Raw genomic sequence first — 13,062 nt, 5'->3', positions numbered from 1 at the left:
AACTGAAATCAATGTAGGGAATCCTACATTTTAAAATTAAAATTAAAAATTAAAGTTAAAATTCCAGTAGAGAATCCTCTCCCCATACTACTTTCAAACTGAGAGGATTCTCCACAGTCCTTTTCCTGTTCTTTCAGCAAAAAATACAATTTGCAGCCCATTATTTCCTTTCACATAGTTGTTTTTTTTAAACACTGAGATGGAGATCATTCTAATTAGTACCCACTCACCTTGACTATCCATTACCCCAAACAATGACACTTTATGGAAATTAAACTTTATGCCACTAAATTTAGCCAGCAGACACAGCAATACCTTCTTCAATTTGTCACTAACTTGTACATTAATACATGCATCTAAAAAAGTACAGTGTATGGTGACCACAAAAGATTAAGCATACAGTTCGTAAGTGTGCTGCTCTAAAAATATATTTTCACTAGATATTCACTGATTATCACAGGCGTGAATATTAAACATCCCCGTCAATTCTTCACATTTTCTACAAAGTTGACCCAATTTCAAAGCTGACACTGAAGTTTCTACCTTTAGAAGGATAGAAAAACAAAAGTAATTGGGTAGTCCTAAAAATGTACATCATAACTACATGACTAAGATACTCACTTAAAACTTATGCCAAGACAGCCCCTCCCTTCAAAGCAAACCAAGATTGACTCACACTGCTCTATTTTACTTAATTTTGGAAATAAAATTAAATGGATTCCTTAGCACTAATTTCCTGTCTGCCTCCACCATTTGAAACATTCCACCTTCAGTCCGTGATCATCCCCACAAAAATGATAAGATAAAAACAAAAACAAAAAACTCTCAATACCTCCAAGTTATTTACGTTGGAATAAAAAAAAAAAAAAGAAAAAAAAAATCAATGGATTCAGGAATGATAATAACCACTGTCTTAAATCAGGGGTGGCTATGGAACAGTCCTACTCAGTGAAACCATCTCACCTCAGATGATACTTTTCATCTGTGAGACCACTCCATCTGCTAAAGCTAACCACCTGGGTAAAACGTTTCAATTTTGTCTCTCTTAAGTGGGAGACGATCAATCTCCTGTACACGTTACACCGTCTACAGATATTTCTACATGCGGGGGGGGGGGGGGGGGCAGTAAAGTTGGTGGCAGGGTGAGGACAAAGGGCATTTGAAACACCATTAAGTAAACAGAGAAAGGAGAACAGAAAGGGGGCTAAATCAGCGTTCCCTCCAGTAAGATAATGGCCAGAAAACGCAGGCACCCTTATTTACCACCCCTAGGGTCCTATTCATTACCGCCCACTGGAATGTAAAGTTGTAACTACCACCACGCAAGAAGCCCATCAAATCCTCAGAGTGTCAGGTCACTAGGCAGACTCTGGAATGACAGACTAATACCCTTCCCCCACCCCCACCCCCCAAAAAAGAAAGGTCCAACCCAGTAAGTGCAGGTCACTCTGCCCTCTGGGGCAGTTCCAGCCGGCGCGGGGAAGGTTCGGATGGGAAGACGAAAAAGGAAAGCCCACCTTTCTTCCCACACACCCTCAGCTGGGGAAACAAAACAAAGGCAGCCCTCCTCCGCCGGTAGCCACTACCCTAGCCAGAGAGGCTTTCCTATTTCCCGGTGCAGTCTGGCCTCCCGCCCCCGCCCCCATGACAAAGAAAAGGCACTTGGTGAGCAAGGCCTTCCTGCTTCCACGGATGGGGGGAGGGGGCTGTCGAGGTGAGGAGCCCCCTCTACACACTCGCGCTCACACTCTGGGCCCTGCAAGCGACAGGGAGCCAAGGCCTCCGCCTGGGGAAGTCAGGGCTGGGAGGGGTGGGGGTACCTTGAAGTAGCCGCCTTCGTAGAGGGTGTTGGGGGGTCCGAAGATGGCAACCTCCCAGTTGTAGAGGTCGGACTCATCCACCAGGGTGATCCGGAAGCCCTCCACCGGCTCCTCCTGCAGGGATTTCAGCTCGAGCATCAGGGCCTTCTGCGAGCTGGTCATCTGCTGCTGGGCCATCGCGGCGGCGGCGGCGCCGGGCCGGAGCCCCAGTCCTCTCGCACCGGCCGGGCCGGACCAGGCCCCTCCCCTCCGCTCGTCCTCGCCCGGGCCGCACCGGGCTTGTCTTCACACACCCGGCGGGCCGGACCAGGCCCCAGACGGCCCGTGGGCCGGCCCGAGTCCTCCTCACACACGACGCGGGCCGGACCGGGCCCTTTTCCTCACACTCGGGCCAGGCGGGGGGAGGGGCTGAAGGAGTTAGGGGAATTCGCTCCCGGTCCCGGGCCTCCCCCCCCCGGGGGGGGCCTCAACTTGGCGGGGGGGGGGGGAGAAGGGGTGGAAGTGGAGGAGGGCGGCAAAGGGCCGGCGATGGTGAGGGGAGGGGGCCGAGCCGGCCCGGGAGCGCCGCGCTCTCTCGCCCTCTCGTTCTCCTCAGGGGCTGCTGGGGCCGAAGGGCGCGCGGGGCCGGAGGGCGGGGGGAGAGCGGCGCGCTGGGGTCTCGCGGCGGCGGCGGCGGCGGCGGCGGCTGCGCGGGGGGAGGGGCGACGACGGAGGAGGTGGAGAAGAGCTAGAGCGCCTCGCGCCGCGGGAGCGACGGAGCCGAGAAGAAGGAGGGAGGGTGAGAGGGAGGAGGGGCGCGCGCCGGGAGGGAGGGCGGCTCTCGGCGGCGGGCGGCCCGACGCGCGTGCGCACGCCCCTCCCTCCCCCGCCCTGCTCGCCCTCCTCCTCCTCCTCCTCCCCCTTCCCCGCCTGCTCTCCGCCACCAGGCGCGGTGGCGGCGCTTTGTGACGCTGATGCGTGTCCCCCGCCCTTAAAGGGCTAAGAGGCTGTGGGGGCGGAGGGTAGCCACAGGGGATGCCCTTGGCCCCAAATGACGGTTGTGCGGCTCGACGCCGCGATTCCTGGGGAGCTCCCGGGAAAGGACCACTGGTCCTAGAGTTGCCCAGCGCCTTCCCTTCCTCTCTGTATGTGTATCCACAGGCTTCGCAGCCATCCTCCTACGAACTCTGTTCCTCTGCAGGTCCCTCCCCGTGACACAAAGTCCGCCGTCCCTGCACTCAGTAGGTGCTTGACAAGAATGTGCTGAGTTTATGGGACTTATGGGCAGGAACAATTGTCCCGACATATCTTTTGCAGGGCCCTTAAACTAGTGTGTCCTTGGAGGGCAGTGTGTCACCCGGGGGGGGGGGGGGGCGATTCCCATCCGAGAAATGGGGAAGGCAGATAGGCCAGCTTCTACTTCTCTTCTTAACTACAAAGAGGAAGTTGTGGGGAATAAAGAGAGAAATAATAACTCAGACGGAACCTGGGTTCCTGGCCCTTCTCTGTGATTTGGGGCAAGTGCTCTGGCTATCCCTCAGTTTTTGGTAAAATGAAATACTGTGAGGGTGCTTGGCTAGCTCAGTGGAGCATGCAACTCTTCATCTTGGGATTGTGGGTTCCAGCCCCACCTGGGGTGTAGAGATTACTTAAAAATAAAATCTTAAAAAGAAATACTTTGGTTGAACTTGGACCTTGACCCCCTACAGTTCCTTTCAGCTTGAAGATCCAACCTGGAAATGAGGGACTTTAAAGTTAATCATAAGTGAAGTGAGATGGGAGACAGTCTTAAATCCCGGTGATTTAGGATACCTATTTCTCTTGGGAAGGCTCTTCCTGTGATAACTGCTGAAACATTTCCTAGAAAAGTCAGGATACTATGAGAGTTCCATACATTTAGAATTTTGAGATTGAAAAGATCTTAAGTTCCAATCCTGGCTCCACGATTTACATTCTCCATTCCTTATTCATCAGCTTCTGTAATAGAGGATTAATTACAACTAACTTAAACAACTGTAAATATTAAATGAGATCATCTATATACAGCGTTACTAGTATATGGTAAATGATCCATAAATAGGAACTTTTTTTAATTTTTTTTTTTTAATTTTTGAGACAGAGGGAGAGAGAGTGGGGGAGGGGCAAAGAAAGAGAGAGGGAGAGACAGAATCTGAAGCAGGCTCCAGGCTTTGACCTGTCAGCACAGAACCCGATGCAGGGCTTGAACTCATGAACTGCAAAATCATGACCTGAGGTGGTCAGACACCTAACTGACTGAGCCACCCAGGCGCCTCTTTAAATAGGAACTTTAAAGAAAAATATACTAAGGCATAGCTGTATTCTGGCTACCACCCCTTCAATTTTTAAAATTTATTTATTTATGGGGCGCCTGGGTGGCGCAGTCGGTTAAGCGTCCGACTTCAGCCAGGTCACGATCTCGCGGTCTGTGAGTTCGAGCCCCGCGTCAGGCTCTGGGCTGATGGCTCAGAGTCTGGAGCCTGTTTCCGATTCTGTGTCTCCCTCTCTCTCTGCCCCTGCCCCGTTCGTGCTCTGTCTCTCTCTGTCCCAAAAATAAATAAACGTTGAAAAAAAAATTTTTTTTAATTTATTTATTTATTTGATTGTTTGTTTGTTTGTTTGTTTAAGAGGGAGACTCTCAAGCAGGCTCCATCCTCAACACAGAGCCAGATACAGGGCTCAATCCTACAACTCTGGGATCATGACCTGAACCAAAATCAAGAGTCCAATGCTCAACTGACTGAACCACCCAGGCACCACCACCTCCTCCATTTTTAAAAAAGATTTTATTTTGGGGGCACCTGCGTAGCTCAATTGATTAAGCATCTGACTTCAGCTCAACTTACGATCTCAGGGTTTGTGAGTTCGAGCCCTGCATTGGGTGAGCTTAAGCCCCACTCCAGGCTCCACACTTTCTCTCCCTCTCTCTCTGCACCTCATGGGATTCTCTCTCTCTCTCTCTCTCTCTCTCTCTCTGCCCCTCTCGCACTCACACTCTCTCTCTCAAAAATGAATATAAATAGATTTTATTTTTAAGCAATGTCTGCACCTAAAGTGGGGCTTGAACTCACAACTCCAAGATCAAGAGTTGTACACACCACTGACTGAGTCAACCAGGCACCTTGATTTTTCAGTAGACAATTTTTTACACAGTTTTAGATTTATAGAAAAATTGAGGAGGTACTACAGAGAGTTACCATGTACCTGGCACCCCAATTTCCCTTATTAACATCTTACATTAATATAGTACATTTATTATAACTAATAAATCAATATTGATACGTTATTAAAGTTTTTACTCACATTTCCTTAATTTTTACATAATGTCCATTTTCTGTTCTAAGATGCCACACTATATTTAGTTTTTATGTTTTGTTAGGCTTCCTTTGACTGTGACAGTTTTTCAGACTTTACTTATTTTTGATTACCTTGAGGGTTTTGAAGAGTACTAATCAAGTATGTTGTGTAATGTCCCTCAATTAGAATTTGTGGGTTATAGGTTTTGGGGTGGAAGATCACAGAAGTAAAATGATATTTTTTATCACATCATATCAGGGCATATAGTATCCACATGATTTATCAGTGTTGATATTGACCTCAATCACCTGGCTGAGGTAGTGTGTCAGGTCTGTCCACTGTAATGTAACCCTTTTCACCTCCTTTGTATACCATACCCTTTAAAAGGAAGTCACTTTGCACAATCCACAATGAAGGAGCATTGTTTATTTATTTTTGTTGTTTTTTTCATCAGAGATGAGATCTCAATATTTTGAAGAATCTTTCCCTAGCTCCCAACTCTACTTTCTAGGTCTTGCAACCAAATCCACTGGAAATAGGGCTCACTTCAGAGGAGGGAGAATGTCTTAGTCAATACATCCCCTTCTCCCAAAATGCTGCTGTGTTGCTGGTTCTGACTTCCCTTCTTCCACCATTCAATTTAGGGACAAGAAGATTGCTGACCTGGAAACGTAGGAGATGATGTTGACACCTTTAATAACAAGGATGTGAGTAGACAAATAGGCAGAAAGTTCATCTTCAAAGCATTTCACCCACATAAACTCATCACAGTCCCACCCTGCCCCAGAAGATGGTAGATCCCTAGCCTAACCCACTAGAACATACAACTGACACAGACCAGAAGCTGCTCCCTGGCTTCAAACAAACTCACAAACTCATAGTAAATATCTACAATGATCATGGCCCTAAGGGAGGTGGCTAATAAACATATACCTGTGTAGGAAGCTTATATCCTAGTGTGTTAATGAAGTATGTACTTAAGATTCTCCATTCTTGGTCTGAAGAACTCTTATTTCCACAGAATTTCTCATGCCTTTTTATCCTAGCAGGTAAGACATTGTTTATTAGTAGTTTGCAACTGTGTCATATTCATGCCTGGATCCACAGCAACCAGCACATTGTCTGACACAAAGTAGACACTAAGTAATTGTTCTATGGGCTTACAGCCAAGGGCAGGAAAACAGCAAAAGCAAATTGAACCCCACCCTCCACCCCCATGTCTAATAGAACCTCTCAGACACATAGTAGGTGCTCAATATTATAGATTCCACAAGGATTACAGGTCTTGTTTATACAAGCTCCTTTTTTATATACAAGCCACTACAACGTTTGGCATGTTGTAGGTACTCAAAACATATTTGTCAGAAGAATGAAGGGCAAAAACAGCTTCCTAGAGTTCCTAAGTGTTTTATGACGGGTAGATTGACTTGACTAGTGGTGCCCTCTGGTGGTGAAGAAAATAGGACACTTACCCTCAGTCTGTATGGTGTCACCTGGTGCTCCTCAACCTGGGCTCTTCTGAAATGATTCTTTCTTCTAAAGGGAGAAAATATAGAAATCTTGGAAGATAAATGAGAGGTAGGAGTATTTGCTTTAGAGAGGTCAATTCTTACCTTACATAATGACTCTTTAGGAGACCAACATTTTATAAATTCTGCATATGTTAACACATGTTAAGTCCAATAGTGTTCTTAAGGAGACACAATCTTCCTTTAATAATTATAGCTAATGTTTGCTGTGCATCAGTCTGTGACAGACTTTTTACATGTAGTTTCCTGTTTAATTCTCTCAAAAATCCATGACATCCATACTAGAACATCTATTTTCCTGAATATAATAAAAGTTAGAAAAGCTAAAAAATTTACCCAAGGTAGGGCACCTGATGGCTCAGTCGGTTAAGTGTCCAACTCTTGATTTCGGCTCAGGTCATGATCCCGTGTAACATGAGATGGGGTCCTGTGTCAAGCTCGGCACTAACAGCACAGGAACCTGCTTAGGATTCTTTCTCTCCCTCTCTCACTCTGCCCCCTCCCCTGCCCATGAGCTCTCTCTTTCCAAAAAAAAAAAAAAAAGTGACCCAGTGAGTAAATGGCAGAACCTGGAGTTGAACCTTGGTTATCCCACTTAAGCATGATTGCTCCTAACCAAAGCCCTGTAATATTCCTATTCTAATGTGCCCATAACAATCCACACATAACACATCGCCTCCAGTGCTATACTGCAATTATTTGTTTACATCTTTCTCCCAGCCTCTGAGATGCTCTTAAGAGCCACTTATTCATTCAATAAATATTTATTGATTGCTTGCTATGTGACAGGCCCTATGCTAAATGATTTAATGATTTAGTTATGTCGTCATGGAGCTTACATTCTAGTGGCTGAGATTGAGTCAGACAAAAATCAGTAATTACTAGACAAATAATATTGCAAGTTTTGGTGAGTACTAATGAAGGTGACTAAATTAGAGCCTAAAACTGAAAATATTGGGGTGAATGCAATTTTATTTTTTATTTGTATTATTCTTTTGGGAGGGTGAGTGCAGGTTGTTTTTTTTGTTTTGTTTTGTTTTGTTTTGTTTTTGTTTTTGAGATTTTATTTTTAAGTGATCTCTACACCCATGGTAGGATTCAAGAGTTGCATTGTCTACCATCACAGCCAGCCAGGCACATCAGGGGTGAATGCAATTTTAAATGGAAGCAGGGCAGGGGCAGAATAAACCTCTATGAGGTTGCATTTAAATGAACACAAGAGCCAATAACCTCCATGTGCCCACCCTCTGCCCCCGATGATGGGTTATACAGAAGTTCTGTTGCTGTTGGGGAGGGGGAGTCATGCAGATTTCCCCCCACCACCCCAGATGACCTGTCACAGGAAACATAGAAGCTTAGTGTACTTTTTTTTGTTTGTTTAGGAAAAACCCCCAAATCAATAGTTTTGGGTGTTTTTGTTTGTTATTTGTTTGTTTGTTTTAATGAGTCAATAGCAACGTCCAATCTCCTAGGGCTCCCTCCACCTGCACCTGCATCTCCGCTTGCTGGTAGCAAGCAGGATACTGGGGCTGAGGCTGCAGCTCAGGGCGAAGCAGGGCCAGATGTGGCTTTCCAGCCTTGCTTGGCCTTAGGGCTGACACCTGGTTCCTGGGACAACCCATCTGGTCTCTTAAATAAAGGTCAAAGCTGGAATCTAAAAAAAAAAGAATTGAATAGAGGGACCAGCCTATAAACAATGAAGGCAAGAACATTACCCCAGGTTTCTGGCTTGTGATCATCATGTCTTACTTATCTCTTTATCCTTGACACTGAGCACAGGGCTTGCCATTTCTTAAGTGTCATCCAATGTAGAATGAGTGGTTGACTTATCTCTCAACTCTCTGATCTTCCTCAGGGCTTGTTAAACTTCAATGGTGCTGATTCATCTTCTCAGTCAATCCAAACTCAACTTATGCTTCAAGAGTTAGCACAGACCCATCTCCTCCAGGAAATCTTCCTTAACAATCAAAACATTCTTGGGGCGCCTGGGTGGCGCAGTCGGTTAAACGTCCGACTTCAGCCAGGTCACGATCTCGCGGTCCGTGAGTTCGAGCCCCGCGTCGGGCTCTGGGCTGATGGCTCAGAGCCTGGAGCCTGTTTCCCTCTCTCTGTGTCTCCCTCTCTCTCTGCCCCTCCCCTGTTCATGCTCTGTCTCTCTCTGTCCCAAAGATGAATAAACGTTGAAAAAAAAAAAAAAACTTTAAAAAAACATTCTTCCGCCAGGGGCGCCTGGGTGCCTCAGTTGGTTAAACATCTGACTCTTTGTTTCAGCTCAGGTCATGATCTCAGGTTTTCGTGAGTTTGAGCCCCACATTGGGCTCTGCACCGGCAGCATGAAGCCTGTTGGGATTCTCTCTGCCCCCTCTTCTTTTTGCCCCTCCCCCACTTGCACTGTCTCTGTCTCTTTCAAAATAAATAAACTTTAAAAATTTTATATAAAAAAACCATTCTTCAGCCATAAAGCAGGCAATCCCACCATTTGTAACAACATTGATGATCATTAAGAGCATGATGCTGAGTGAAATAAGTCAGAGAAAGACAGATACTGCATGGTCTCACTTATATGTGGAATCTAAAAAAAGCCAAACTTACAGAAACAGAGTAGATTATGGTTGCCAGGGGATAGGGGTAGGGGAAATGGGGAGATATTGGTTAAAGAATACAAACTTCCAGGGGCGCCTGGGTGGCGCAGTCGGTTAAGCGTCCGACTTCAGCCAGGTCACGATCTCGCGGTCCGTGGGTTCGAGCCCCGCGTCGGGCTCTGGGCTGATGGCTCAGAGCCTGGAGCCTGTTTCCGATTCTGTGTCTCCCTCTCTCTCTGCCCCTCCCCCGTTCATGCTCTGTCTCTCTCTGTCCCAAAAATAAATAAACGTTGAAAAAAAAAATTAAAAAAAAAAAAAAAAAGAATACAAACTTCCAGTTACAAGAGGAATAAGTTCTGGGCACCTGCGTGGCTCAGTTGGTTAAGCATCTGACTCTTGATTTTAGCTCAGGTCATGATCTCACAGTTTATGAGATTGCGCCCTGGATCAGGCTCCATGTTGGGTGTGGAGCTACTTTGGATTCTCTCTCTCTCCCTCTCAATCTCTCTCTCTGCCCCTCCCCTATGCTCTCTCTCTTTCTCAAAATATATAAATAAACTTTTTAAAAAAGGAATCAGTTCTGGAGATCTAATGTATAGCATGGTGACTATGGTAAACAATACTGTATTGTGTACTTGAAAGTCGCTAAGAGAATAGATCTTATTTGTTCTTACCATAACAACAACAACAAATGGTATTTACGTGAGGTAAAGGATGTGTTAAATATGTTAACTAACATTATTGTGGTAATCATTTTGCAACATATACATATGACAAATTATCACATTGCAAAGCTTATACTTAATATTATACAACAGCTAGGGGCCTATACAACAGCTAGGGGGGCTCAGTCAGTTAAGCTTCTGACTTTGGCTCAGGTCATAATCTCATTGTTAATGGGTCTGAGCCCTGTGTTGGGCTACACACTGATTGCAGAACCTGCTTGGGATTCTCGCTCTCTCTTTCTCTCTCTGCCTCTCCCTAACTTGTGCTTTCTCTCTCTCGAAAATAAATAAACCTTTAAAAATCCTTTTTTCATAGACTTTATTTTATATTTTTTGATGTTTTATTTATTTTTGAGAGACAGAGCATGAGTACAAGTGGGGGAGGGGCAGAGAGAGGGAGACAGGATCTGAAGCAGGCTCTGAGCTGACAGCAGAGAACCCTATATGGGGCTTGAATCGTGAGATAATGGCCTGAGCTAAAGTCAGACATTTAACTGACTGAGCCACACAGACACCTCTTAAAAAATCTTTTAAAAATGTAGGGGCACCTGGGTGGCTCAGTCGGTTAAGCGCCAGACTTCGGCTCAGGTCATGATCTCACAGTTCGTGAGTTTGAGCTCCACGTCGGACTCTGTACTGACAGCTCAGAGCCTGGAGCCTGCTTCGGATTCTGTGTCTCCCTCTCTCTCTGCCCCTACCCCATTCATGCTCTGTCTCTCTCTCAAAAATAAATAAACATTAAAAAAAATTTTTTAATCTTTAAAAAATGTTATACAATAGTTATATCTCAATAAAGCTGGGGAAAAAACAATCAAGACACTGAGCAAAAAGGACAGCAAGTTTGAAGGCCCAGGACAAAAAGCCAAGTAACTAGGGAAACTCCAAGTAGTTCAATATGGCTGGGGCATAAAATTTGACAGAAACAATGGTCAGAGACAAGGCTATAAAGGTTGACAGTGGTCACATTCATTCATTCAGCAAACACTTACTGAGTATTTGCAGTGTGCTAGGCATTGGCCATGTAGACGTGGTCCTTGTTTTCATGGATTCACAGTCAAAAACAAAAAGACAACTAATAAACAACCAAAAAATTGTAAAAAAAAAAAGTGCTAAAAAGAAACAAATGGGATGATGAGATAAGGAAAAACATATTTCAGATCAGATGATCAGGAAGACCTAATTAAAGATGTGATACTTATGCTGATAACTGAAGCAGAGAAAAAGTCGAGAAAAAGTGTTCCAGGCAGAGCAAACAGCTTGGCTCAAGTCTCTGAGATGTGAAAGAACATGATATAAGTTCTTGGGGCGCCTGGATGGCTCAGTCAGTTGAGCGTTTGTCTTTGGCTCAGGCCATGATCTGGCAGTTTGTGAGTTCAAGCTCCATGTTGGGCTCTGTGCAGACAGCTCAGAGTCTGGAGCCTGCTTCAGATTCTGTGTCTCCCTCTCTCTGCCCTCCCCTGCTCATGTTCTGTGTCTCAAAAATAAACTTTAAAAAAAAAAAAAAAAAAGAACATTAAGTTCTTTATTTTCCAAGGGTGGAGTATCAAGAAAAAGGATGGCATGGCCAGTGAAGGACCATACTGATTGAGGTTTTATTAAAATTCGTATTTAATATGAATGATGAGTTGTTAAGAGAAGAGTGACATGAGAGAATGATGGTTTCAAGACACGCATTCTGGCAACTACATGGAAATGGATTGAAGAAGGACAAGACCACTCTTGTGAAAAATTCCTTTAAAAGCTATTGCATAAATTAGTCGGTACTATTAGAAGTCAGGATAGTAGTTACTCTTGAGGCATAATGACTAGATGGCAGAATGAGGGGAGATTCTAAAGGTTCAGGAAATGTTCTGCTTTTCTGGGAGCTGGTAACATGGGTATGTTTGGTTTATACATATTCAAACCTTATGTAATTAGGAAGAATTACCTTATGTAATTCCTCCCTGTATACATATGTATATACATAATCAGATGTATATATAATCATATATGTGTGGTTATATATGCATGTATGGAATTATATATGCATATGTGTATATATGTAATTTTTGTGTACATTGTACATACATCTATAATTACATATACATATACACACATATACATATATATTGTACTCAAATAAAAAGTAAAAAGCTATTGAATAAAACTGTCCTATACTCTTCAAAAATGTTGTCATAAAAGACCAAAAAATGGAGAGCTCAGCAAATATCCCAGATTAAGAGTGAGAAAAGAAACGTGACAACCAAATTGATGCATGCTCTTACATCAGGAAATAAAATACTACTATGTAGAGGGTATTATTGGGATAATCAGCAAAATTTGAATAGTACTGATAGAGGTTAAATTTTCTTAATTTTATAACTGGACTATGATTAGTCCTTGTTCTTGGTAAATCAATGCCTAAGTATTCAGGGATGTGCACAACTAATTCTTAAGTGGTTCTGCAAAACAGTATGTAAATACCTAAAAGACAAGACAAATCCGACAAAACATTATCACTAAGTTATGATGGGTGGTAGGTGAAGGATATATGAGAGTTCATTATATTAATATTACAATTTTGGGGTAGATTTGGAAAATTTAATAATAAACTGGAGAAAGGTATTATAATCTAGGCACGAGATGATGTGACTTGGACTAAACTTGGCACTAAAGGCAGTGAAGAATGAACGAATTCAAGGTATATTTTGGAGGTGGAATTGACAAAACCGACACAACTGAGACGATGTGGTGGATGGAAAAAAAGGATAGAAACCACTGGTATAAATAAACAATCCCAAGTGCCCAATCTAGCTCCGCCCTTCCCCCTTCGACGCAAGCGGCGGAAATAAGGAAAAGCGACCGCTAAACTACAGGCAGGCTTCCGGTCTGGCGTCGCAAAGAGACCGTAAATCGGAGAACACTGTTTGGCTCCTCCCCCACGACGGGCGGTCCTGGAGAGTGACAGATACCAATCGCCAGCGACTCATCGGGCACTCACCCAATGGCTCTGGAGCTGGGCGGAGTCCTGCGGCACGAGGGTAGTCCCCACGCGGTGCGGGAAGTTTACTGCTGGGTGCGGGAAGTTTCCCGTTGGGTACGGTGACTTTGCTGCAAGCCTTCGGCAGTTCTG

General features: G+C 44.6%; 1 protein-coding gene and 1 long non-coding RNA gene across 3 annotated transcripts in view; both read right to left on the bottom strand.

The window, feature by feature from the left end:
* UBE2R2 (ubiquitin conjugating enzyme E2 R2) overlaps positions 1-2,637 on the bottom strand; it is a 119,905-nt gene extending 117,268 nt beyond the window's left edge. The window contains exon 1 of the mRNA XM_045467844.1: positions 1,821-2,637. Coding sequence (XP_045323800.1) covers positions 1,821-1,997 — 177 coding nt within the window. The 5' untranslated portion in view covers positions 1,998-2,637. The remainder of the gene's footprint in view (positions 1-1,820) is intronic.
* Positions 2,638-5,520: 2,883 nt separating this feature from the next.
* On the bottom strand, positions 5,521-13,057 carry LOC123592807. Of its 2 annotated transcripts, XR_006709945.1 has the most exons (4): positions 12,931-13,057; positions 6,587-6,650; positions 6,048-6,156; positions 5,521-5,777 (listed from the first exon to the last, which is right to left on the bottom strand). It is a non-coding gene; the product is annotated as an uncharacterized LOC123592807 (long non-coding RNA). The 2 variants fall into 2 exon arrangements; XR_006709946.1 differs by lacking the exon at positions 6,048-6,156 and having other exon boundaries at positions 12,931-13,055.
* Between the last annotated feature and the right edge of the window lie 5 nt (positions 13,058-13,062).

The sequence above is a fragment of the Leopardus geoffroyi genome, chromosome D4 (genome assembly GCF_018350155.1).
Source record: "Leopardus geoffroyi isolate Oge1 chromosome D4, O.geoffroyi_Oge1_pat1.0, whole genome shotgun sequence".
Lineage (NCBI taxonomy): Eukaryota > Metazoa > Chordata > Mammalia > Carnivora > Felidae > Leopardus > Leopardus geoffroyi.
Note: the sequence above shows the minus strand (reverse complement) of the source record. Positions and strands in the feature narration are given on the sequence as shown.